Source organism: Triplophysa rosa, linkage group LG2 (assembly GCF_024868665.1).
Source record: "Triplophysa rosa linkage group LG2, Trosa_1v2, whole genome shotgun sequence".
Taxonomy (NCBI): Eukaryota; Metazoa; Chordata; class Actinopteri; order Cypriniformes; family Nemacheilidae; genus Triplophysa; species Triplophysa rosa.
The window spans coordinates 6,018,851-6,045,628 of NC_079891.1; the positions used below are offsets into that span (position 1 = coordinate 6,018,851).

At 38.0% G+C, this 26,778-nt stretch overlaps 1 protein-coding gene and 1 long non-coding RNA gene across 3 annotated transcripts; one reads left to right on the forward strand and one right to left on the reverse strand.

The window, feature by feature from the left end:
• The first annotated feature begins 7,177 nt into the window (after window positions 1–7,177).
• On the forward strand, window positions 7,178–9,935 carry LOC130545686 (uncharacterized). Its single transcript, XR_008961692.1, has 2 exons — window positions 7,178–7,292; window positions 8,185–9,935. It is a non-coding gene; the product is annotated as an uncharacterized LOC130545686 (long non-coding RNA).
• A 2,554-nt stretch (window positions 9,936–12,489) lies between these two features.
• Window positions 12,490–26,618, reverse strand: pisd (phosphatidylserine decarboxylase). 2 transcript variants are annotated; one of them, XM_057355958.1, is made up of 7 exons: window positions 25,930–26,618; window positions 21,265–21,430; window positions 18,121–18,357; window positions 17,817–17,955; window positions 16,950–17,099; window positions 16,596–16,756; window positions 12,490–13,909 (listed from the first exon to the last, which is right to left on the reverse strand). In XM_057355958.1, exons 1-7 carry the CDS (start codon window positions 26,013–26,015, stop codon window positions 13,685–13,687), a joined length of 1,164 nt encoding a protein of 387 aa, XP_057211941.1. In that variant the 5' UTR covers window positions 26,016–26,618; the 3' UTR covers window positions 12,490–13,684. The 2 variants fall into 2 exon arrangements, with proteins under 2 accessions (XP_057211941.1, XP_057211932.1); XM_057355949.1 differs by lacking the exon at window positions 25,930–26,618 and adding an exon at window positions 24,813–25,130 and having other exon boundaries at window positions 12,495–13,909.
• Between the last annotated feature and the right edge of the window lie 160 nt (window positions 26,619–26,778).

Here is a 26,778-nt window from a genome sequence, read left to right on the forward strand (position 1 = left end):
ATCATCTTTACCCCATTGGGGAAATATTGCAGGGAGCTCCAGAACAAGGGCATTTGATAGTTATTTTGTATATCTTCTATTTCCAAATAATCACACCAACAGTTGTCTCCTTCTCACCAAGCTTCTGTCTGTAGCCTATGCAAGGTTTGTGCAGGTCTCCAATCTTGTCGCTGACATCCTTTAAAACCTATTTGGTCTGGACCATGGTGTTGGAGAGGTTGAACTGGAAGATACAGATTCTGTTGGCAGGCATCTTTTATATACATAACAAGCTGATTTAGGAGTACTTTCTTAAAGTGACAGGACTAATCTGTGGTCCATATAGGCACATAACCAATCTGTGGAGCCAGAATTCTTGCTAGTTGGTAGGGGATCAAATACTTATTTCACTGACTGAAATGCAAATCAATTTATAACCTTTATATAACATTTTTTCCCCCTGATTTTTTTAAATATTCTGTGTCTATCAGTTAAAATAAACCCACCATAAAAATTATAGACCCTTCATTTGTTTGTAAGTAGGCAAACTTACAAAATCAGCAGGGGATCAAATACTTATTTCCCTCACTGTATATACTGTATATACAGTATGTATACATATATGTGTACACACACACACATATACTATTAATACTGTATATGTATAATTATATGTGTACTTTTAAATGTATAAAGGCAAACACACCATTCAAGGATAGTGCAGGTCAAGGATAAGTATATAGAAAACAGAAATATAACCGTGCTTTTATCGATTTACAAGTGATTTTTTATTGATTTTATTATTATTATTTCTGCTTTCTATGTAATGTTATGGTAGAGTAGACTTTTTCCTATAAAGGCCATTCAGCGGTAAACTAATGCATCATTGCATATTACAACTTAAAAAATGCCAAAATATATTATGTTAGTCAAACACATTCTACGATAACAGATTGGACAATTTTGACTTTAGATGGTGCACCTACCAAAGAGTCAGTCAAGATTCAAGATTCCAGAATCTTTATTGGCATTATAATCTTTACGTTGTTAAAGCACAGAAGCATATATCTACTCATTCTCTACTCATTCTCACGTAAATACATGGCTTGACAAAAGATGCAGATTTTAACATGTTTTTAATTTGTTGAATAAGCTCGTAATAAATGTATTTATCGCTTAAACAATTTCCATGGGGCTTGAAACAAAGAAAGAAAGAAAACATTTTAAAAGTGCATTTGCTTTTCTTTTCATTGTCCTTTGGTTTGGAATGAATTTGGGAAGTACTCTAGATACACTTCCCCTTGAGAATGGTTTAAAATGTCATTTGCAATCTGTTTAAAATGACACCAGTCACAATGTGCTTCATTCGTGCTGTTTTGCTTGCGCAAAAACTGAACATATAATTTCCCCTTATTTCATGTTTGCTATGATAATAAAATAGCAACCCCGTACTTAATTAATATCCACAGTAGCTTGTTTATGGGTACATGTGATTACAAAAATGTAGTCTATTTTCACTCTAAGACCCGATTCACATTTCGCGTCTAAGGCCCGATTCACATTTCGCGTCTTTTCCGCGCGCATATTGCTTATTTTAAATGTAGACGCGTGGCAGGCGCGCGGAAATAGGGGGCGACGTGGTCGCGACGCGCATGCGGTGCGACGCCCTCTTTTTTTCAGGCGCGTCGGCGCCGCATCGAGATGAAAAAATCTCAACTTTTCAGAAAGCCGCAAGCGCACCGCAGCTAATGTGACAAGAACCAACCAGCCAATATAGACAAGCTCAATGAAGATGGAGACACAGATGATCACAGCATAACTAAATCTAGTATCAGAGGTATTGCAAGGTATTTTCAGTGCATATTTTATACCTCCTCGTCTCAACGGCTATCGTGGCCCATGGTTGCTTAGCGACGAAAGACGCCAGGAGAGCGCAAAGTCCAGGCGCTTTGGGGAAAAAAGGAGAACGCAGTGCAGCTCGCGTTTTCCGCACGGTTTTAGACGCGAAATGTGAATCGGGCCTAAAACTATGCGGAAAACGCGAGCTGCACTGCGTTCTCCTTTATTCCCCAAAGCGCCTGGACTTTGCGCTCTCCTCGCGTCTAGATTTAGTTATGCTGTGATCATCTGTGTCTCCATTTTCATTGAGCTTGTCTATATTGGCTGGTTGGTTCTTGTCACATGACCTGCGGTGCGCTTGCGGCTTTCTGAAAAATTGAGATTTTTTCATCTCGATGCGGCGCCGACGCGCCTGCCTCGCGTCTACATTTAAAATAACGAATGTGCACGCGGAAAGGACGCGAAATGTGAATCGGGCCTTATGTTGTATAGCATATTGCAGGTCATGCATACCACGTTATATTTAAATAGTTACCCCTTAATTTTAAAAAACTTACAGCATAAATTTTTTTTTGAATTTCCTGACTTCTTTATTCCCAAAACTTTTCATATTGTTACCCTTTAACTACAAATATGTACTGTAGATGTACATTATTGTTACACTGTAAATTCTGTTTAATTATGCAGTACATTGCGGGCCATAATCCAAAGCGTACCTCCAGTGCCACAAAGCAAAACTGCAAAATTAGCTGCCACGAGATGGCAGCAAAGAGCAAATATTTTTGCAGTGGAAACACCTGCCATTATTAACTTGGACTAACAATTCACTAAAAATGTTTTTGCTTTACTGTCTGATAAATGATGAACCTTTATATTATTTTACAATGACAGTGGTAGATTGTCTTGTTACCAAAACAGGGCAGAGACAAGTGAAGTGAAATATTCAGTTGAGAACAGCAGTATTCCCTTTGTGTTTTGCTTTGGTGCAGCATATCTGCTCCTCTTATTTCACACAGTGGCAGTGTAGAAAAATAATTCCTCGTTGACAGTGTCTCGCTGCTGGCAAAATGAGGGCAATAGACGTCACTCATGCTACCTGTATCTGTATCCGTACATGAGAACTCACCCTGGAGGACACCAGGCAGTTTCTCAACTTTCCCATGCACTCTTGATGTTTGTCGCTCACATTCGCAGGTTTGTGTTGCAGTAGAAAATCATGACACATGCAGATCCCACCACATTGTAAACACAGAAATATGATAACCTGCATGCTTTGTAAATGTCTGCAGATTATTGTAGCTGTACTGCTAGAGGTTGTCTGTCTTTTTTAATAGGAGAATAAGAGACTCTTTGAATAACCGGAAGTTGTGCACAAAGTCATCTGAAACTCAATCCAGAATGCTAATGTCTCCACCCAGTCCTCAGGGGCCTTTGGCTACTCCAAATATTGACTTTTGGATGTATTTGTTTTTGAACAATTTGATCAGTGACAACTACTACTAAAATGTGCTTTATTATATGACAGAAAAACGAAATATCAAAGTTTTTTTTTCAAATTTGTTATTTTTTCTTAAGGAGATTTCACACTGACAATGATTTAATTGCTGGAGGTCGACAAGGTGTTTCTGCGGATCACATGAGCCACATATTTGACACCCCATTGGCTGACTAGGCCTCACATTGCTGCTCATTTGCATAAAGTCAATTTCGGCTGTGGCCAAAATCTCAAAAAGGCTTTCAGAGGGAGTACACAGAGATAGAAACACAAAGCAGGGAATGTTTGCATAAAATTCTGCCTACTAAAATATTTTGGATGCAAAAAGGCATCCTTTACCTATCCTGTGTGTGCAGTTTGGCGAAAATAAATTACATTTTTATTAATTGAATAATTATTTTTTTAATTATATTTTTTACTTCATGATTCTGAATTAAACAGTCCAGTCATTAGTGTCAATACATATTTGGTACACTGTAAAAAAACCAAAATTTTACTTTTTTATTTGACAGAATTTTCACATAAAATAGACTGCAAAAGTTAGGTGTACAAAAGGGTGAAAAACATTGTACATTTTTAGTGTGTACAGTACTCTGTAAGGGTTAAAAAAACGTTTGCTTCATTTCTATCTATTCCCAAACGATGAGTGATTTTCTCTTCCAGATATTTGTACACTGAGTCATGACATCGAAAACATTCAATCGTTATGTAACACGACATGTGCTAAAGTGCTTGTTTTTGACAAAAGATTTGACTCACAGTTACAATAAGCATTAAGTTTTCTTTTTCCTTGTTGATTTGAACTTTATTACTTTTAAACAGCTGTTTGTAAAATAGTCACACCCAAACCACTGAAACACAGAGAGAAAAAAGAGAAAAGATTGACAAAGTGTGGAATGCGATTCATTCACTTGAATGTTTGATCATGAAGTCTGTGATAAACTGATGTCAGTCTTTTTAGGTCATGGCCACATGATTTGAATCAAATACCACTACAGTTTCCACAGAATCACATGACTGGATGGTGACTTTTGTTGATCATGAACTAAGGATGTTAATAGTGCTCATATTTAGGTTAGAGATTTATATATAAAATATTCAAATTAAAGGTCCAGTGTATGAAATCAAGCGGCATCTAGAGGTGAGGTTGGGAATTGCAATCAACGGCTCACTCCACCCCTCCCTTTCGAAGCACCACGATGGCTGACACAGGACTAAGATATTGTTACATTTTCGCTTCTTTGCTGAAGGAGATAACGTATGAAACGCGCTCTGTAGAGCAGTTTGTCCATTTAGGGCTACTGTAGAAACAACATGGCCAATTCCATGCAAGGGGACCCGCGGTGTATGTAGACAGAAATAGCTCATTCTAGGGTAATAAAAACACGACGCTTCATTATGTAAGGTCTTTATACACCTCAGAAGACATAGTTTTGTATATTATATTGCATTTCTGTCAATAGATCCTCCAAAAAATTACACACAGCAAAGTTAAAAGTGTGAATGATACCTTAAATCACTTAAAATGATGTTTCCTGCATGGGTACAGACGTGCTTTTCTTGAAGGATGGACCTAAACATATTTAAATACCAGAATAGCATTGATACTTGGGAATTGACACAGTAAGCAACCATAGCAGATACATTGCATATAAATGTGCTATACATTTACAAAGGCTGGCGCATCTCACATACATGTAAAAATCTATAGATGTCTTGTTTTTCATTTGATTTAATTTCTCACACTGTTTTGTTTTGATTTTCTATATATATTTGTCACTTGTTTACTTCTATGAGGTCTGTTTACTGACTAGATGTTGATTCAGTTTAGTTGTCATTCCTTAAAAATGGATTTCAGATCTACCTTAAAACTCCTTCTGCAATCCAAACAATCAGCAATGGTCACATTCTCTGGGCTCAAGAAGGATGTGTTGGAACCAATATGTTCTGCACTGGATTTGAGGTCTATCAGCTTCTTACAGCATTCCATGAGAACAAAATAACATGCATATACATTGTGACCAAACAGGAAAGACATGATGAAAGAGTAAATTGTATGCACGTTTAGCTATAGATTCTTTAAAATGACACGTGTGTGGGAAGTTGACTTCTTTTTAAGATTTTAGGTTCAAATTTGCCAGAATTTGTGGAATGGAGAGTTCCAGTTGAACCTGCAAAATAAACAAAAGGATTTAAGATTGAGATCAAATAGGCATTTCTTTGTTTCAACTGAAGCAGACAAGAGGCTCTTTTGGACATTCCCAAATGATGCTGAGATAACATGGATCTCTGTAAAACCTGATAAAGTTCTGTGTCTCAAAATCCATTTTATTTAAATACACTTCTCCCTTAAACAACTGTTACTAAATGTGTCTTTTTAGAACATCAAATACCATGTTTTTCACAAACGTGTGCAGTCCATGCCAGCTCTGGTTTATTAAATTGGGACAAAGTAAAAATTAATAAATTCTGAATCAGATTGTTTGGCTGGTAATTATATTGTCATGAAAATTGCATTAAATAAAAAAAAGAAAGAAAGCAGTGGACTTTGGACCCCATTGTACAGTATACAATGAAAAGTGTATACTATATTTTAGGTATAGGTATAAGGTTTTATTTTATTTCGTAGCTGTATATCTTTGACTAGTGCATTTTGCAAAATAGGCTCATAAAACTATTAATTAGACATATTAAAGGGGTCATATGGCGCGAATATGTGTTTTTCTGTCTTTGGTGTGTTGTCCATGCATGTTTTAGACCCGTAAAAAATTGCTAAAATTAAAGTGTGGGAACAAAAGATGCATTCTATCTAAACGCGAATGCTCACCCAGACCTGTCTGAAACGCCTCGTGTAACCACACCCCCACAAATCTACATCAGTTCGTGGTATGAGTTGACTAAGACCGCCCAAATGTATACGCAAGTAAGGTGGACGTACCTGTCAGTACAATTGCTTTGGAACCTGATGTTCAAAATATGGTAAGAGGAGTTACATTTCTGTCACACGCTTGCAGTATTCGCCCAATCACTGCACACTGGTTAACTGGCCAATCATAGCACACCTCGCTTTGCAGAGCCATGAGCTTTGTAAGGAATCTGTGCGTTTCAGAGAGGCGGGGCAAAGAGGAGATACAAACATGCACGGTATGTGGAAAATACAGCGTTTTTGAACCTTAAATCGTGTATACACATTGCATTTCATCTAAAACAAACAATAATATTAATTTTAGCCGTGTCATATGACTCCTTTAAAAATAAAGTAGTAGATTATGTCACGGCTTCCGCACCTTAACATGTCATGTCAACCTCTCATATATAATTCTTTAATTTTGTGGCATAATTGCAGAACAAAACATAAATGTTAATCTAGCTTGTTGTTAACTATGCAATGACTGAGAACTGATGACGTAACAACAAAACAAAGAATAGCTTTTAATTGTCTCTCTCAATATAATTGCCATGCACTTCAATAAAATACACCCTTTCTAAATGCAGCCGTACATGTGGCAATGCTTAAAATGAGTTTTTCTTCAACTCTGTTAATGTGTAACTGAGGTAAACAATTCAGAACAAACTCTGGATGGGAGGTGTAGTCTGGTACTTTGAAATGTTTGATGAAAGAAGCAATCTTGTTGCATAACATCATCCTTAGTAACACGCTTCAGTTTTCATCTGCCTGTAAGTATCTTCCATAAGTATCTTTATAATAAAGTATTGTTCTATAATAATAACAGAGATTACCTGAACTGACTCTTACGTCCTCCCCCCAAACACTTGAATTCCCAAGGGTGGGGTTACATACACATTGAGTGGCATGTTTAAATAAGACTCACGGTCGATCGGCTCCTCCCTCTTACTAGGCGGTTCAGGGCTATGTCACCTTCTTTCAGATAGACGGAAGAAGATACTCACAAGAGGCAACAGTGTGAGGCTCTTTCAGGACTAAAAGCATAAAAAAATCACCTCTGGGCTTCTACCGGTAAGCGTTTTATTTGTATTACAGCCTCAGTGGCACAAGAAAAAACTTGCTGTGTGTATGTAGTCCTGTTAAACTTTACATTGTGGGGACCAATATCCCCCCAAACATAGTAATGCAAGTAGCTTGACTTTGTGGGGACATTTTTGGTCCACTTGAGGAAAACAGCTTATAAATCATAATAGTTTTTTACGTAACAAAATCCTCAAAGCTTTCGTTGAAGCTTGTGTTTAGGGGTGGGATTAGAAAAAAGTTATTGTGTCTATGGAAAGGCCCCAAAATATAGAAACCCAAAGTGTGTGTGTGTGTGTGTGTGTGTGTGTTTTAACAATTTTTAAGTAGGCCTAATTTGATTAGGAAATAAACTAAAAACAGATGACAAGAAACATTTTGTGTGTCTTAAAAACAATACAATGTTTTAAAAGTTGCCAAATAGAGATCTTAAAAAACAATAAAAAATGAAGAGTTCATTTGCATAAACGGATATCAGAAATTTTCAAATATTATGTTTTTTTATATTATGTTATCATGTTTTTATTGTGTTTTATTGTGTTTTTGGGGGGGTTATTATTACTTAATCAAAACAACCCAACTGCAGTTTGAGTGATGTTACTTGGAATGCACAAAAAACATGATTTTTGAAAAACAATAAAAAACTAAGTTATTTGTTTTTGCAAATGAACTCTTCAAATGTAAGTCGAGTTGGTAATACATGTTAGCTTAAAAAAGGAGCAGATGTGTCTTACCATTTAACTGTCAGTGTACTTTAAATAATTTGAATGTTTTAGAAATAAGTAATAAATATTAAAAAAATATATTTTAAGTCCTTGATGCACTTTTTTTGTATAATGCCTTTGCATTGCTCCATTACATCTTTGTTTCCTTTTATTTTTAGGGGTATTTAATTTTTTTTAGGCAAATCAGTAATGCTCCGGAGCTTAAAACTGAATCCACAGCTGGTGGAAGCCTCTTTCCTTCACTTTTGACTTTTCACCTCAACTTAACACCATGAACATCTCTCTTGAAAACCCTTATGGCGACGTCGCCATCCCCCGTGCCAAGCTGAGGGGTGACTCCAGCACCATCATCATGAATCCCATGGCCTTAGAGAGCTCCTATAACCGTACCTCTGCCACGAACCCTTACGGCAGCTTTAAAACGCCAGGAGAGAACAACCCCTCAAACGTGCCAGTGTACGGGGAGGCCAAGAACGGGAGCCAGAACCCTCCTCCTTACAGCACCCAGACAGGGTACACCGTGAAGGATGATACAGAGCAGGTGGGACGCTGCTATGCTTGTTGCTGCCGCTGTCGAAGGAAGAAATGAGACGTGCTTCCCGGTGCAAAGAATTATGGGTTTACAAAACGCAGGGAACAGGATGAGGAGGAATTTGTCTAGAACTCCCAAACCCTGTCAAACTGTGGAAGCTAAAAATCACAGTGCTTAAATGACCGGACTGCTACTGTAAGGATTGCACAAAAAGAATGAAACCTTTAATGTTTTATATATGTACTTTCGGATTAATTTGTCAAAGATTGCTTTTGTTAAATTGATACAGTTCAATTCAGCTGCATTTCTTTGTTGAACCACCTAACAAGCCGTTCCTTTGTGCGCCGATATGTTTTACAATGACACCGCTCGATCTGATTCAATTTGTGCATACCTGAGGTCGTTTTTTATATTACATCTCGATGGGCTCGTCCAAGTTTCTGTTGACCAGAGTGATCAGGACTGTGGAACACAACCCATAACACTGTGTGATGCAGGATGGTGAAACTAGAACCCTCATTGTTTTACAAAGAACACAAAGGGACACTTTCAACTTTTCCAGAAGAATGACTTGTGCCATTTAAGTTTCTACGGAACAAGCTTTTCTGGTTGTTCTTAACATACAGCTGATACACGGCAACCTGGACCTTTAATGCTTCGACAAAATGAAAAACATAAATGCAACTTAATTGGATCTTTACATAAAAGAACACATTTGTAATGTGGATTGATGATTAATTCACACTTAATGATAAGCAATATTTTGCAGGATTGCTCATATGCAGTTTTGAGAACCTGAGATTGAATGAAGTGAAATGTTTTAAACCTCTAGATGTAAGACATGAGTAATGTTTGGTTTTGAAATGATGTATTTTCTTTATCACAATGTACTTAAATGAAGTAGTCCTACGCCTAGTTTCCATCAAGGTGACTCAGTGACGACAAATTATCTCAACCTGAGTAAGTGCAGACAAGATTTGATACAGCAGAACCGGTTTGGGATACAGAACTTGAATAGCGCTCAAAGTATTTCCTGGAATAATACAGAACAAGGCTCACTGAGGCTAGACCAACCGGTTTAATGATGTAAAGAAACTCGTGTCGCATGGAATCTGCAGTGCAGTCCTGCAGAACTGAGGAAAAGTATGTGCAGAGGTTATGCAGTATTTACATTAAAAACTTATGTAATGAAGGTTTCTTCTGGTGTCACTTTGTTTGCTTGGAAATAAAAGCAAAGGAAGAGAGTTCTCACATCAGGTTAAAACAAGTAATGTATTATTGGTTTTCACGAAAAAGATAACCAAATTCAGTGTAAAATAATAACTGTTGAAGTTATAAATGAAATGGATTGAATAATAAAATTATGAAAAATTGGTCTATTGCCTTGTCACCTTTGCATAATTTGTAGACATACACTTTCAGAATTCTCACTTTTTCATACAAATAAAATGGAAATTTAAGAATAATCACTAGTTTTAAAAGCTTAGGTAGCTTACAAAAACCTCTAAGGATACAGAATTTTTACTAACCTACCGAAGTTGATGAATTTTGAAGTAGTTACTTTAATAACATTAACCACATCACATCAAAATTAGCATGAACCAAATTCAATAAATATTTTAAATGTTGTAATATTTATGTCCTTAATTACTGAATTGCATTTTAAGAGATAGTTCGTTCTTTCATCATTTCACCACCCTCATGTCATTTCAAACCTGTGCGCTTTTATCACGGACCCCTCAGACATTTCTTAAAATATCTTCTTTTGTATTCCACAGTAGAAAGAGTCATACAGGTTTTGATTTGAACAACATGAAAGAATGGATGTGTCCAGGTTTTCTTTTGTTATGTCAACTGTACTGCCAAAGCACCAACAGGGGGAGAGATTGTTCTAAAACCTCACTTACCTGCAGCCCAGCAGCCCAGCATGAGATAGAGTGCTACTGTAATACAGTTTTTCATTTATATTATATATTCATCTTATGAAACATAATATTATGGTATTAATAGACACAATGGTACCAAATTATTACCACATTCATAAAATGTCTATGGTAGTCCAAAAGAGGCCTATTCAATACATGTCCAAAGAACCTTATAAAATTTAACTGATTTACAATTAGCTTTACTACAGTAACCAGTTGGAACTATTTGTAGTAAAAACCACAGTAATCTCAAAACTGTCATGGTTTTACAGTAGCCAACCCATAATCATGATTTTTGAAACCAATATTCCGCCAAAAATATTTTATTACACTTAATTTCCACAAGGGAAATGGTTCACAAAGATATGTAGGATATGCTACACGCGTTTATGAAGTAAAACGAAAATATTCATCCAGTTAAAGTATATCATATTTTATCCATTTACAAAATGCTAATACAAATGTCGCATTAGTTTTTAATGATTGTGAAGGATAGAGAAGGTTCGGGAAGCGAGCAGACTGACGGCGAACTATATGAGGGGAGGGGTCGCAGGGGGTGTGGTGCAACACAGTCTTATGTCCCGGCTGACATTTGACAAAATTTCCTTTTAGAGTATGATTTGGTATTTGATAACATACATGTAAACCTTTTTTATATATCAAGATTTTAGGTTAAAATATAAACGAATAAATATAGGAAAAGTTAAAAGTTACCATTTTCAAGATACATCACTTTTTTATACATAATTCTTATGTTTAAGATACAAAAAGCTCCAATCACAAAAGTAATCTAAACTACTTTAGTGAGTTGATCAACGTATTCTGAAGTTAAATGATGCATGTGACAAAACGATTATAATACTGCAGAAAAGAAGTCATATACATCACATAGCCTACACCAGTTTGATTTTTTATTAAATAATTTAACTGCTGTGAATTCAGTTATAGTTATATTTACAAAGCCTTCGAGTCGTTTGTCACCACATGTGTAATCCACGTTGTGAGATTTTAGTTACTCTCCCTACCCTGCAACATATATTTGGGCCACTTTGGCATTGCGATCGCTTCAATATACAAAGTCTGGTCCTTTATCGCGCCAATACCCCTTTACTCACGAGCCATCACATGATCTCAACTGTAGATTGATTGACAGGTGAGGTCTCCCTATCCCAGACCTGATTGGTTAAACTGATCCAATAAGGGCTGTGTTAAGGAATAATGTGTTTATGACTGCACTACACGCTAGTTTTGAAATAACTTGACTAATCAAAAGCAAAGAAAAGGCAATATGCTTGGGCGGGTTTTTAATTTCATAAGCAGCCCAAATTTTGTCCACCCACCCAATGCATTTTTATCCGGACTAACCCGTTCAAAAGAAGCCCAATCTGGCAACACTGGTCCTAAAACCAATAGGTGACCCCTTTTCTCCCTGCCCCCTCACTCACAGAGCCCAGAACTTTCCTGGTTGTCCCTACCCAACAGTTTAGCTTCTGGAACAATCCTTTTAAAACATCTCTGACATTTTACTCCACACTCCACTGAGATTTTGTTCATTATTAATCAGATTTACACAATGACAAATTACTTCACCCAAATACATTGGTCAGGCTACCCTCACCTCATCCATCACAAAATATGTGCATTAACATTTCACTGCTTGTTTTCTTAGTTGAACAGTTAAGAAATGTATATTTGAAAAATAAAAGGAAATCTGCTTTTGTGATACATTTTCCTGGTCAAACACAACTCTTATAATTAAATACTGCACTAGAACTCACAGAGGTAGACAGCGAAGTCTTTCTACAGTAAGTACATTTTTCAAGTATCAGTACTTTATCAGTTTTTTACTTTAGAAAAATGTTACTTTGCTACACTATAAAGCATAGTATCACACTTCTAACTCAAATACATGTATAAAATGTACAAATTTGTTTTCACCTTTATTACTCAGCTACATTAAAGATCTAGTACTTTCTTTTATTCAAATAAAATATTTGAGTAAAAATACTTGAGTAAAAGTAAGAACTAGATTTTTAAATGTTTTTTAATGTAAAAAAACAACATTTGAAATTATCTTCAAAATTTATTAACAAAGTTTCTTGCACTCTGTACTAGGGTGTAATTAATGTCTAAGTTAAACAAATGTAATAACACTTTTTCCTGAAAAAATGTGTGGACAGGTGCACAAAAAAAGCTCAAGTGTTTGGTTTGTTAATATATTGACAGCCCAAATTGTGTCCAGAGATCCAAACTTCTGGTATCGGAATTCTTCCTCTTATCTTCAAGTGTGGGCCAGACCGGGGGAATTAAGAGTCTCTTTATCCTAGAGTCTGTTGAACTTTCTCCATGCTTGTTAATAAAACAAAGAAAAATACAAACAAATCTCCGAGAACAAAACTCCAAAGCCCAAAGATCACAAGAGAATTCACATCGATAGAGCAAAACATGTTAGTAAAAACATATCAAGTTTTTTGGCACTAATTAAATTTAGATAAAAACATAATACTAGTCAACATTTATCTCCCAATTTATCGCTAGACCAACAAGCAAAGGCATATTTCAACATCACAGAACGATGGCAGTGACGACTGATGTCTGACTCTTCGAGAACTCTCAACGTGAGTAAAACTTGTAATGGTTTTCTCAAAATTGCTCGCACCATGTGAAGAATAAAAGTTGGACGGAAAAAAACTGTATTAAAGATAGAGACGTGCGCCTTTGATAAACCAGAGAGCCATCGTCTCTTGTACATACATTCCCTCTTTTTTATACGTGAAAGGTGCGTTACAATGCTTGCAAATCAACTGTACACATCCTGGATGACTCCAGCCGAAGGCAATATGGGCAAACACAAAAAACTAACCAACAGTTTACTTCAAGAAATTATCCCAAAACATAAAAGCTGGATGATGCTTCAAGGCAAAACAAATTTACTCCACAACCTGATCTAAGCGTTGCCTTAAAGTATTTGACAACAAAAGACAGAAACAAACATTTACCCTTCAATGCAACGACAACTGGGAGATCCCAATGGCAACAATACAACCGTGTTGGTTTGAGTGAGTACATATGAGCACACATGTATCTCAGTTTAAACAGAGTACACCTCTGCAAGTGTGAGTGTATTAGTTTTTGAGACCCTGAAAGCATCTGCACGCAGATCAGAGTGTCCATCAACTTCCGTCACCCTCTCCCTCAATGTCACATTGTCCCGAGAGGTTCTCCAAAGCGGATCTTCTGGCCCGCTTGCAAATTGAAGGTGAAATTCCGTGGGGCTTCAAACAACAGGACGATAGTGGAGCCCAGGTTGAACTCGCCCAGGTGTTCTCCTTTCCTCATGGAAATGCCTTCTCGGTTGTTGTTTGATATGTAACTGAAGTCATTGTAGGAGCCTTTGTTGTAGCGAGGGTTGTTGGTGCGTAACTCCTGAAGAGGAAAAAAATGATAGCGTTATCGCTGATGCCTTTGATTTTTTGGGATGCAATCCATTTTGAAGTCCTTTCAAATTAAACTAAACTCCAAATTTAGTGCTTATGTAGCCAACACATGCAATTTAGTGAATTCTGCACAATTCTACTGCCTTTTGGTAGGTTTATGCGAGTCTACCCTTAAAGAAATATACCAAGTTTTAAGCTGAAGAAACACAATACAGCAGTATACAATTTTATTTCCTATTGAATATTTCAGATTTTTGGATATTTTTGCCAGTCCTCCTTCATGTAGATAGAAGTTGTACTTGCGTGACTGGACGTAGCTGTCCGGTGGCGTTACAAATACAATCATCAAGTCACTATACGCAACAAACAGGTGACCACCACCAATCCACTCATTTGCGCAGTCACCTAACATGCCATCTAGAGCACTTTCAACTGATAGCTCCTCATCTGTCCCATTAGGAGTAAGGCTAAATTGGTGCATCTTAAAATAAAGAAATTTAAAGAAAGGTTAAAGAAATTATCATATACTAGTGATTGTGATTTTCTATTCAATACTTCATTTGGTTTCTGTGATAACTGATGTTTGGACCTAACTGTATTCGTTTGTTGTATTCTATTGAAGGGATAGTTCACCCCAAAATAAGAATTCTGTCATCATTTACTCACCCTCAGTATATTGGTTTGGAACAATCTGAGGGTGAGTAAATGATGACAGAATTATCATTTTTGGGTGAACTATCCCTTTAAGTTAATCTCAAACCTCACAGTGTTGATACAATAAAGGCTTGAGCTCAGGAGACGTGAAAGTGCATTAACATTTTTTTAATGTCACATATACAGTCAAACCAAAATGTATTCAGACACTTTCAACATTTCTCACATTATCACAGTTTATTCACTATAGTTCTGATTGAAATGCCCTCCTTGTAGAATCTGACTACCTTTCCTCTCAGATCAGTTGATATTTCGCTGGTTTTGGCCATCCTTCTGTTATACTGTCTCACAAAAGAACTAGGTTGAATAGCTGTTAAATTTAAGTACACAATTATATAATACCAAGCAATGCTAAATCTTGTTCATTTTGTGGCGTAAAAAAGGTTAAGCAATTAAAGAAAAAACACTACAGCAAAACATGGTCAGGTCAAAGTGTCTGAATAATTTTTGGTCCCAAATTTGTATAAAGTTTACTGGTAGTTCACTATATGAAGAACTTTTTAGGTATAATTTGTCACAGTTTACTTTATTTTGCTATCCTCACTTACATAAATGAACTACAGTGTCCTGCACCCACTAGTAAAAAAATATCAAACATTATATCTGGTGTCTAAATAATCTCTGATTTGACCGTATAATGTTAAATGTTCTGTTGGTCATATTTGGTTTAAATGTTTGTGCAGTGTTAAACAAAAACAGGAAGTTCTTCTACCTGCGTTGTTTACGTCTTCTGGTCTATACAATCAGATAAGTCCAATAAGACAAATCTCCAAACCAATTAATCAAACCAATTTCCACCAGCAATAATAATGGCCACAAATGACGATCTGAAAAAGGGCTTTCAGAAGTAATACATACTTGATCACTACAAAGTCTCTTTATTTAGAAAAAGGGATATTTACACTCAAATAGTACCAATTTACATAGTTTACACCATAAGTACACAATAAGATAAAAGAGGCTGTGTGCTGTATCGTAAACAGAGCTAAAGGGTGTTGTTAGGCACATCGTGAAGTAGACTTGATACAACACTAGCCTCGAGTAGTGCTTTTATAAAACAGTAACCACTCAATACAAATATTAAAGCCAAAAAATGCAACTTTCATGAAGTAAAATAATTTAAAGGGGCAATGTAGAGCTTTTAGCGGCGATGTTACGAATTACAATCAACAGCTAACTCCACCCCTCCCTTTCGAAGCACTAGGGCAAGTGACACAGACTGTAAACAGCAACAGAATGTTTCATTTATGTTGCTAAAGGTACTGCACAGCTACACAGAATTGAAGGGAGCAGCGGCCATAGCTGCGTTTTAACGTAAATAAAAGCAGCTATTGACCAATCAGAGTCAAGTACTGGAACTAACCGTTTTATAAACTACAGAACAGATTACGATCATCAGCATTCACTTCCTCTCACTGATTAGAAAGTGGAACTAGCAATAAGCCCAAAATATGTATAAGTAACTGGTAATCTCACTCCATGTGCCTTACTGGTAAGAGCAAGGCGCTAGCAACGACTAGGTCATGGGTTCGATCCCAGGGATTGCACACTTAAAAAAAAAAAAGTATAGTATAATGCAATGTAAGTCGCTTTGGATAAAAGCGTCTGCCAAATACATAAATGTCAAAATTTATGGTTTCTTAAAAGCCTTGTAAAAGATTGTGATGATAAATAGTGCTTTTCACCATGGTTTCTGCTGAGGTTAGCATACACGGAGCAAAAAATAGGCTCAGAGCTGAAACTCTAGTTGTAGACCTGTTTCTGTAATGTTTCTGCTGCAAAGCACTATGTGCGTGCGTACAAAGAAAATACTGTCGCAAAACTTGTAACATTCAAATGTAAGGTGTATGAAACAGGCCTAACCGCCTCATCACTCATGTTCATAAGAACAATATTGGCTAATTTATGATGCATCTTGAGCTATTCATTTGATGAAAAAAATTAAAAAGCGACGTCCTAACCTTGTCAAAATATATGCGTATAGATCCCACATTGGTGGCCCCTACAGCTGTGAGTGAAAAGAAGCCGTGTGTCCACTCTCCACTCAAGACCACGCGCTCATTGTGACAGAAAAGCTCCTTAATCCAACGTGCAATTCCTGGATTCACTGACATCAGAGAACCTGCAACACAAACGCACATCAGTGCATATGCTGTCATTTCGTTATGTAACCCATGATAGTTTCATTCACTGCTTAGTCGCCATCAGATTAGAAAAGACACTTAAGCATACAAGACCCTGGTGATAAATCTATTTAAGCCAAGCACAATAACACACATTTAGAGAGAGAAACATGTAATTACAGAGACACTGACCTGGGAAATGTCGTCTGTGTGCCACTCTCCAGTCTGTAGGCGAGTGGAAGCAGTGGTAGTCTCCTGGAGCCAGATATACTACACAGTGAAACAACTCATTCCCCTCCTTAGTGACCAGGGTGTCCTGGAACGAGCCTGGGTCGTCCTCATCTTAACAGGACACAAGACATACAAGTTCAATTTTGTGAATATTGATTCATCCAAAAAATCAAAGCACAACAGCAACATTATCGCCAGAAAACATTGCTTTGTTGGTTTGAGTGACCCAACCAGTGCAACCCTGTGTGAACCAATGGTATGAGTTTGGGACTGTCAGTTTTGTCAACCAATGACAGATGAGATGTGTTTGGGAGCCTGTTTGAAAAAAATGTAGTGGCAACAGTGGGGAAAAAAGAACAAGTAAGTTTAGGGGGCGTTTACAAATCATCGTTATGAACTAAAACGTAAAAACGTATGCATTTTGGATGTTCATTTACATGACGACAGTTTTGTGTTTAGTCTCAATAAAATCGGACTGTGGGACTGTGTTTATCGACACACTGAAGAAGAATGCGTATGTGCAGTAACAGTGTTTCTTTAGAAAGTGACATCGCAATGTACTGGCCTAGCTAGCATTTTAGTCATTTTAGCAGATGCATGTCAACAATGTTTTGACAAAGTAGCATTTGTATGCACAACTTTAAAATAATGTGAAAAAGGACCCTAAGTTTAGGTCAAACTCTGACCAAACACACTTAAACCTGATAATACAGTTTCCCACAACTGGTTGAAAAGTACATGCAGATGTTTCAAACAGAGCTCAAACTTAAGTTCTCAGAAGGTTGTTGTCCAGGAACAGGGATGCTACCGTTGGTATAATGGACTTACTTCTGTTGTTGAGAAGATTTTCAGTCCAGGTGAGTGGCCCAAGGAACGTCTCCAGGGAGTAGGTCACGCCTTTCACCTGCTCCACTTCACAGTTCCTCACACGACCGAAATGAAGGATCTTGCCATCAGCTGGGCTGATCTATGGAGTGACAAAGTAACATTATTCCCTAAAAATCCACAGGTAAGAATTTAACAAACTTTAGATCTCCCATATTCAAATACACAAGGAAATTAATTAAACAAGAGTAGTGTGCCCATCCCTTATACAACATGGATATCTTACAGCTTTTTGACTCATACTCACCACGCAGTGCGAGTCACAAACTGGTCTGGCCTGAGGTTTGAGTTTACGTCTGAAAAACTCTCCCAGGTTTCTGTAGAGCTGTAGATCTTCCACAGCCGCTTCTTTCATGTTGACTCCAAATGTCCATATGTACAGACTGTAGATTGGTTTCCGTAACCAGGTGGGCAGGTCCACCTGGTTTAACCGACCCCAGGCTCTGGAGAGCAATCTCGTGGGTATGGTTTTGTAGATCGTAACCTACATCCACAAACAATGAGTAAGGAAACAGCCATTACAAAATTGGTTTTGTTCAACAAACAAACATGGAATTTCTGATGCCCTACTTGGAAGGTGCAACAGAACACTTCAACAAAATGCAATAAATGATAAACCATCCCTTGTATAAACTAGAAAAGCACCGATACTAAATTTCTCCACCGATACCGATAGACGTTTATTCAGCTGTGATTTCTAACAATACAGATTCTGAAGATTAAATTCATATTTCTTAACTTTCTGAACTATAGCCAATAGTGTGAAATTTTGCATTTATCGGCCGATACCGATTATTGGTTGTATATCGGTGCATCTCTATTATAAACTATTAATAAGCCAAATTTCCTAAATTTGATATAATCTCTTGAGCAAAAAACAACCGGAATGTAACAGACCCTTTCCATAGTTTCGTACTGTAGCAGATAACGTTATTGCATCTTTAACCATTTCTAAAAACATTCCAGGGAAGGTAAAAATGAAATGTAATGTGTAATATATCCAGCCCATGCAGCATGAGCTGCACCATTTGGATTTCTTCGTTTCATTGTGAGGAGTGTTTAGATCAGTTTAGCCTGCTGATCATTATTGATGTGGGCATAGAGTGATCATATGGCTGAGATACAGGACAAGAACTAGCTTGAGTGTTCACTGTAAGTGGATTACTGTTGTCAGCTTCAATCTTAGCTGACCGACAGGAGGCTAAATACGGAAACTCTTACAGGGTGGTGGGTTGTAGATAGTAGTTATGGGTTTAACAAGCAGAAAGGCGTTTGCATGTACAACATTTGGCAGATTTAATCCAAAGTGATTTGCGATGCTTTCAAGGTATACATTTGAGCAGTTTGTATGTTTCCTGGGAATTTTATAATAATAATAATAATAACCCCACAACATTGGTGTTGCCAGTGTCGTCATCTTTCAGTCGAGATCAGTGTTGGGCATAACTAGTTACTAAGTAATTAGTTAATGTAATTTAATTACATTCCCCTAAAAAAGTAAAGTACGGGATTACTCTTATTTTTTTCTGTAATTTAATTACGGTTACTTCTTATGCAATTAAACGAAATACTGTGTGTAATATATGTGTGTGCAATAGTGGAATTGACATCAAAATTCAAAGTCTTACTTTAAAATCCGTGCTTTAATGCAGTGTTTCAACTCATCAATCAGGTGTTTCATATAGGGAGAGAACTAAAACATTCTGGAAGGTGTGCCCCGAGGACCAGGGTTGGGAAAAACACAGCTTTAATGTATATTTCTCACATTTGTAATTCTTTGGTCAGTTAATAATACTACTTTATGTAGTTTTATATTATGTATTTGAATTCATTAAAAGAGCCGTTTCATGTCTATCCATAAATCACTTAACTAATCAAGGTTGATATAGGATAGAGAAAGTAATTAGTAATAAGTAATTTTTGGAGAGAGTAATTTGTACAGTAGTCTAATAACACTATTGAATATGTAATTAATAACTAGTATTTAACTACTTTTTCAGAGTAACTTATCCAACACTGGTCGAGATACAAGAACCCTAGGGAGATATATTTTTGCCTTAGCCGGCAGGGACAACTAAGCCATTTTCTTTCTCAAAAACTGATATTACAAAAACACTAAAATAGTTAAAAATGGTGAATCATCAGTTCCTGGAAGACTTATATTCTTGTCAAAGAGATATAACTTTCCCATCGATTTGATAGAAAATGGTTCATTTAAAGCGACACTTTGGCTCACGGGCTCCCCCATGTGGTTGCAGCAATTGCCAGCACAATTGTCTGTTACCAGTGTTGTAAATAATGTCGCTGTATAAGCTTCCCCGTGGCCAGCACAATACACGTGAATTCATTTACTAAGTTGATGGAACCGGTGAATGCAGAAATGTCGTTTGGAAACCATATCGCACTCTTCCGCAGGCAGCGGATGGGAGGGGTACCGACCCGAACACAGAACTTACAGAGTGTGGTTGTAGCCGCTATGAGGCTACTCAGGTAGCAGTGGCAGTAAAATTTGTCCGGTTAAGAATTGATCTACAAGTTAAATAATTTTAGAGACATTATTTTAAGGTCGACAAACTACAAAGTGTTGCTTTAACATCAATTACTGACTAATTATTTGAAACAGCTATTTTAAAGACATACAAAAATGAAAGAGTTTTATCTCATGTTTTTTAAGGGGTTGCAAGAATAACTCCCTTATTATTATTATTATTATTATAAGTTTTCTAAAACAAATACTGATTAAAATCTACATAGACTGAGATTGTATAGTCCCACCACAAGACTTTTAGTCATTTGTTAGAATTCTATATTAACAACTTTAACAAACAATTTGTTTTCTCTGCTTCAGCTTTCTGACTTCCACTGGAGATACGGTATCTGCTCGAGCATCGGAATGGGCTGACTGGCAATTTTCTGTGCGAGCTGAACAATACTGTTGTCAGAACCACCGTGGCACTGTGCCCTCGACTGGATATGGGCACAATGTATTCCTTAGTTCAGCAGAGCTCCATGGGACAATGGCTCTTTTCACGAGTCCAAACAGAGCACAGAGCTCAGCGTGTCCATATGCAACCAGACATCTGCTGATAGCATCCCTTTTTTGCTAAACTCACATCAGTTTGGACCTAGACTTATCTGGGTTATGAATAAAGGGAGCTGATCTTGGATGCTTCTTATTATATTTCTATCATCACCGACATACTGTCACATCATCAAGCATCAAGCATCACCCTTCACACCCGTTAACACCCAGTGCAGTGCGTATTGTGAATTAAAAAGCCAAAAGAAAATGAAACACTGATGGATACTGATGTCTCTGGATAGTGAGTTATTGCAAACAAATACACACAGTTGGACAGCCGGGCTCTGTGACATTTCCACCTGTACTTACTCTGCTTGTGGGCCTCCAGCCCACTTTGGCGAGAGGTTTCAGTGCTCCGAAGGGCAGGATGTAGTAGAGGAAGGACAGAGGCCATGAGCGAAGGCGGGTAGTGGGCCGGGACATGCAGCTCAGCTGGCCTAGACGTCGACGCAAGGCCAGTTGTGGGAACTGCAACCTGCACAACACAGCCGTTATGCACAACGGTGCACAAAATACATAGTAAAAAACTAAAATATGTAAAAAGAGGTATTCCCAGATCACAATCACTATGGGTTAAATACTGTCAAGAACATGCGCAGATCATATATTACCAGAACATTAGAAAGAAATGATACGTTGCTTGGAGGAAATGAAGCAGAAGATTGCCTTTTTCCCTACATGTAAATCAAATTTTATTTGTGCTAATAGTCTAGTTGAATTCTGTGGCACTTTTAAATGATGCGTCATGCGTTTGTGCATCCATATGCACAATGGTGTGAGTTTGGGGAAGGACCACGGCTGGAAATGGGGGGGACTGCGGGGGGCAAGGAGTGAATTCCAAGGGGGACCACCTCAAATGTAGAGAATTACATTTCTCTTATCCATGTAATAGCCTACGCTATGCAAATTTTATACAGTATGATTTTCTGCATCTATGGTTTAAAAATAAAATATTTCCCCAACTAGAGTCTCCCACTGGGTAGGACTATACGTTTATCCAAACAATGGTGGACGGGGGAGGTGTCAATTTTGTGAATTCATGTTTCTTGCGATGTAAAATGTCAGAATGCATTTTAAGACTGAGAATTAGGAAAAATGTATAGTATTAAATTAATACAGAAAAAGGCGGCTTCATTTACTTCAGGCAAAACACTATTTATTTGTTTTGTCGCAAAGTATAACCTGAGCATGTTTTAGAGAGATTCACCCTATAACAGAACAGGGCCACTTTGATAAGATGGCAGAAAATAGGAAGGAGGGTTCATAAAACATACAAAATCATACACACAGCCCACTCACACATACCAAAGACCAAACACAAAGCCACCCATAGAGAAAACGATAAGATAGAATAAACAGAAGACACTTTAAACAGCAGAAGATATATAAAAAGGAAAAAGTCTGGAAAGGCAGTTCTCCACTGTAAACTTAACCTCAGGGTCACAGACACTGAACTCCACCATCTCTCTGATGTCCCTGCCCTGCTATCTGATTTCTTCCAGGCTCTCTTCAGCACTTCAGTGTTCATTTTCTCTATGCCGCTTTCACCTGCTTAACACCTTAAGTCTCATTTAAGATTTAGTGTCACCTGCCTAATGCACTTGCTGTAGAAATGGTTTGTTAACTGAAGCAGTCTCACATTCTTAACAGAAATATAATCGAAATCTTTTTTTTTACGAAGCTATTTATTCAACACAAGCCTGCACGCTTTCTTACAATCATACCGATCAAGTGGGGTGCAGAGTTTAAACCGAACTACTGTACCTATGAGAGACATCCGCTATCATTTTTTACTTTTTCAATCGCTGCGCTATTTTTAGTACTACTATTTTTGGTACGGCGCGATACCATTCCAGATCAAAACAACTGCATCCTTCAGATGAATAGAACAGAGTATAAAAATAATATTGCACCGCTACTCTGGTTGTCAACAAGATGCGTCACCTTGTTTGAACTGGGTGCTTTTATTGAGAATGACACTAAGAGCTGATTATTAGCTTTAGTGTGTCAGTAAACTGGGTCATATTTGGCCCTGAAAGTGATGACAAAACACCATGGGGGATGAGAGGACCCATCCCAGGTTGCAGCTATCAATGTCTATCTATAGGATATAATACCGTGTCCACACTAATCTGGATGAAAACCTGCACTGACCTGTGGACAGGGATGACTTAGATGTGACAGTTTAACGCAAACACACAGCGTCACATGAGTTTGTTAGATATATTCACAATGGAACAAGAGAACGTCTTGATTTTGACCATTTTATATTTAAAGATGCAGTTTGTAATTTCTTGGAGGATCTATTGACAAAAATTCAATATAATGTATCTCAGAGTGTGGCCTAGACAAGAAATTAAAGCGTTATGCCTCAAGAGTCCATTAAAGTTAAAGGTTATGGCAGCATGAATTCAACAGCAGGCTACAGTGGGTGATCTTGTCTACAGTTGCTGGGGCAACATAATATAATTATCTTTATAACCTTTAAGTACATTGATCAATTGAGCGTTATTGTACTGGCATATGATAGGAGGGCCTTTACCAGGGAAAGGTATAATTTTTTTATTGCTGTTACTATAAATATGCAAATTGCACTAGGCATTGCACTGACCATCCTCTGCAGATAAATTATTTTATTATTGAGGGATCATTGCTATTGCTTATACAGAATGTTACTTAATAACATGTAAGAAAGTAGGGCTGAGCAAATGCTACAAAGCATTCAGAACATCTTAGCAATCACATAGCAATGCTCATTGAATCCACTCAAAACACTAGCAGCGTTCAGAAAATGTTATTTAGCTAATATTTTGGGTTTACAGAGCCAGCAACACTGGTTACCGATTTGGATGGCCCGTGTATGTGTGGCAGCTCAACTATAATAAAAACAACATATACAATTACATACATTTGCAAAATAATTTATTCTGCAAGTATCCAGTATAACCTTTAACACTCCAGGACACTGTTGTATAACCTCATTTTAACAGTAATTTACATTCTAAAGTGTGCATCTAAACGGCTTGACACAATGGACATTGGTTTTAACGACAGCTTTCAGTTGTCAGGTTATCATTCAGTACAATTTAAAGCGTTCGTTCCCCTCCCCCAACCCATCTAGTGCAGATGAATAGAGCCTTGCAGTTCAACTGCGATTCACGCCGTGAAGGATGTTTGACTGATGACAGTAACATCCGGTACAAAAACAAAGTGTTTGGATTTAGACTCCATCAACCAATCTCTCTCTCTCCTGTACAGCCCCCCTTGTTTTTTCATTGCAGACACACACTGGCCAATCACGGGCTGAATATGAGCCTTCCTTAACATTAGCACTTCTCTTACACAGGAGGAACAGCATCTGCTCTGAGAATAGCTCTGCCAGGAAGTGCAGCCTGCTTTGGACAAACAAATCATATTATTGCTGGCCAACTTGCAATACCGCCCTAGATAAACTTAATGTTGCCCTGCAATAAGGACAAACAGTGGCACAGTTTTGTGGGACAATGACGGGGCGCCACGTCCCGTCGCACAAACTCAGTGGTCCATATCCGTCCCTGCACAGCGATTGTGCCTCTACTGGGTGGCAAAATCCAATCATCTGAAACAAATCTCTCCGAGCCCACAGTTCACCAAGGTTTTCGTAATCCCCTTTCGCTTGCCCTTTCTCTCCCTCGCCTACTTTTCAGCCCTGCTGATCCTCAATTGTCCTCTCTGAGAGCACTATCAACAATTGTTCTAAATCCAGCCTGCACTCACACGCACTCTCCGTAGCTCCACTGCAGCCAAATTAACCTGTTATACACACATTCTCAGCCTGAACTAGGTCGTAACACCACGCAAGCTCTCTCTGCCGGTACCTGAATCGGCTCCTGTGGCTGAGCTGAGAAGGGCCCCCCGGGGCTCCAGGGCCTCCCGTGCCGGCGTGGTTGGCGCCGTTTGCGGGCTCCCCTGTCGCTCCCGCCGAGGAGCCCAGCTGGCGGAAACGCCGCACATCAACCCTGACTCTGTGGAGATTGTAGCAAGAAGGAGAGCTGTGCAAAGTCCTGCAGCATCTCACCATTTCCTCGCAACACTCCGCGCCGGCCCCTGCTGCTGCTTCAGACTTCCCTGACACATGATCACCGTGGGGGGAATAATGCGCATCAAGCTTTAGCCCTCTCTCTCGCGCTCCCTTCCTGGTGGTTTTCCGCTGCAAAGCTCACAGACCGCCCCCTGTTCCTCAAGGGTGGACCGCTGAACTGCGATTGGCCAGTTGGAGAATGGATCCACCTTCTGAGCCGCTGATGAATTCAAGTCCAGGTGCTGCTATAAGGCGGCGATATGAAAAGGAGGGGGGAGAGGGAGGAGTTTGTAAACTGACAATCCTGTCAGCATGTGCTCAGTAGATCATGAATTTCGTCTTTGCTCCCTTCCCCCTTTCATCCCCATTTTAAATGAACAATAATTCAGCAACTTCCCCAACATGTTTTATGATCTCAAAATTATTTGCTGCAAACACGAATGACTGATTTGAAAAAAAAACGTGCTAAAAAATATTACATGCTGTTTAATAAAATTCATTCAAGTACTAAACAAAGTGAAAAAAAAACACTATTAAAAATTTGTGTATATAAACAATAGGCTACATTCATACGTGGAAGCCCCCACACAAAAAAAAACATGCTTGTGGAAAGTCACATGAACTTTCTATAAAACAGGAAGGAAGTAAATCTTCCTGTCTATACACATCTTTTGACTTGTACAAATAAAAATGTCTGCCTTAAAAAAATGACCATTTTACTGGACAAGTTCATAATTAGTCTTAATCTACAAAATCGACATCAATCTGTTGATAAAAGAAAATCTACAATAATTTAAATAAAGTCATGATATTTATATTATTCATGCTCATACTACATTCATATTAAACTAAAAACATGTATAGATTAAAAACTATATGAAAACCAAGAAACGGGAGAAAACCATACCACTTACCAGTACAAAGACACAACGGAAGGCTCACGGTCTCTACTGAGGTTACTCACATATTGATTGCTTTTAAGCGCGTGTGACGTCAGCATTAAACATTAGCCAGAGCAGTGAGTAAAGGTTTAACTTCCTACTTAATGACTTTAGCTGTCAACGTGCCTATTCCCCTCCTTAGACACACACATAACTAACACTAATACATGCTGTGAACGTTACGGGGTGTGTATTACACGCGGAGAAATATAACTGACGGAATCAAACGGACGCGATGGAAAACGCGCATGTATCCATCACTGTAACGTTACTTCTGTCACAATCGCGACTGCGAGTCTTACAACATACCGAGACCGATTAATTTTCTGGTTTGCTCGAGCATCATAATTCCCATTTCGCAATTGTTTTGTAATGGTGTTTACCAACCCGGCATCTGAAATCAGTTGAATGCAGAAAACGAAAGTGGCGAAATGTTCTTTGCTAACATCACGAGCTTGCGAAACAGCGCAACTTGTGTCAAAACCTACGACGATAAAAATAACGCGTTAAAAAAGGATATCAGAACTTCCTTGATTGTATTTGTCCGTAGACCACCAGTTGGTAGGCCTATATATAACAAAGGCAGTTCTCTGTCGGCATATTCTGGAAAACGGGACCACCTACACAAAGACCGCATGCCTTTGTCTCAAGCAGCCAGACGTATTCCCTATTTATTGCACAACTACCAAAAATCTAAACACATATTACGGTCTATAAATAGTGATTTTGCACAAAAAACGGTGTTAACTGTGTAGATAATCACAGTCAACTACAGGAACATACGACATGCACAAATATACAGCATATGTAGGCTATGCTTAA

Bases quoted from the DNA above. Each gene is read 5' to 3' on its own strand.
- pisd (XM_057355949.1), bottom strand. From the start codon at position 25,015: ATGGTGAGATGCTGCAGGACTTTGCACAGCTCTCCTTCTTGCTACAAT. The intron at 21,431-24,812 runs GTACCGGCAGAG...TGTGTTGTGCAG, and splicing joins AGCCACAGGAGCCGATTCAG to GTTGCAGTTCCCACAACTGG. The intron at 17,956-18,120 runs GTGAGTATGAGT...GTCACTCCATAG, and splicing joins TTTGTGACTCGCACTGCGTG to ATCAGCCCAGCTGATGGCAA.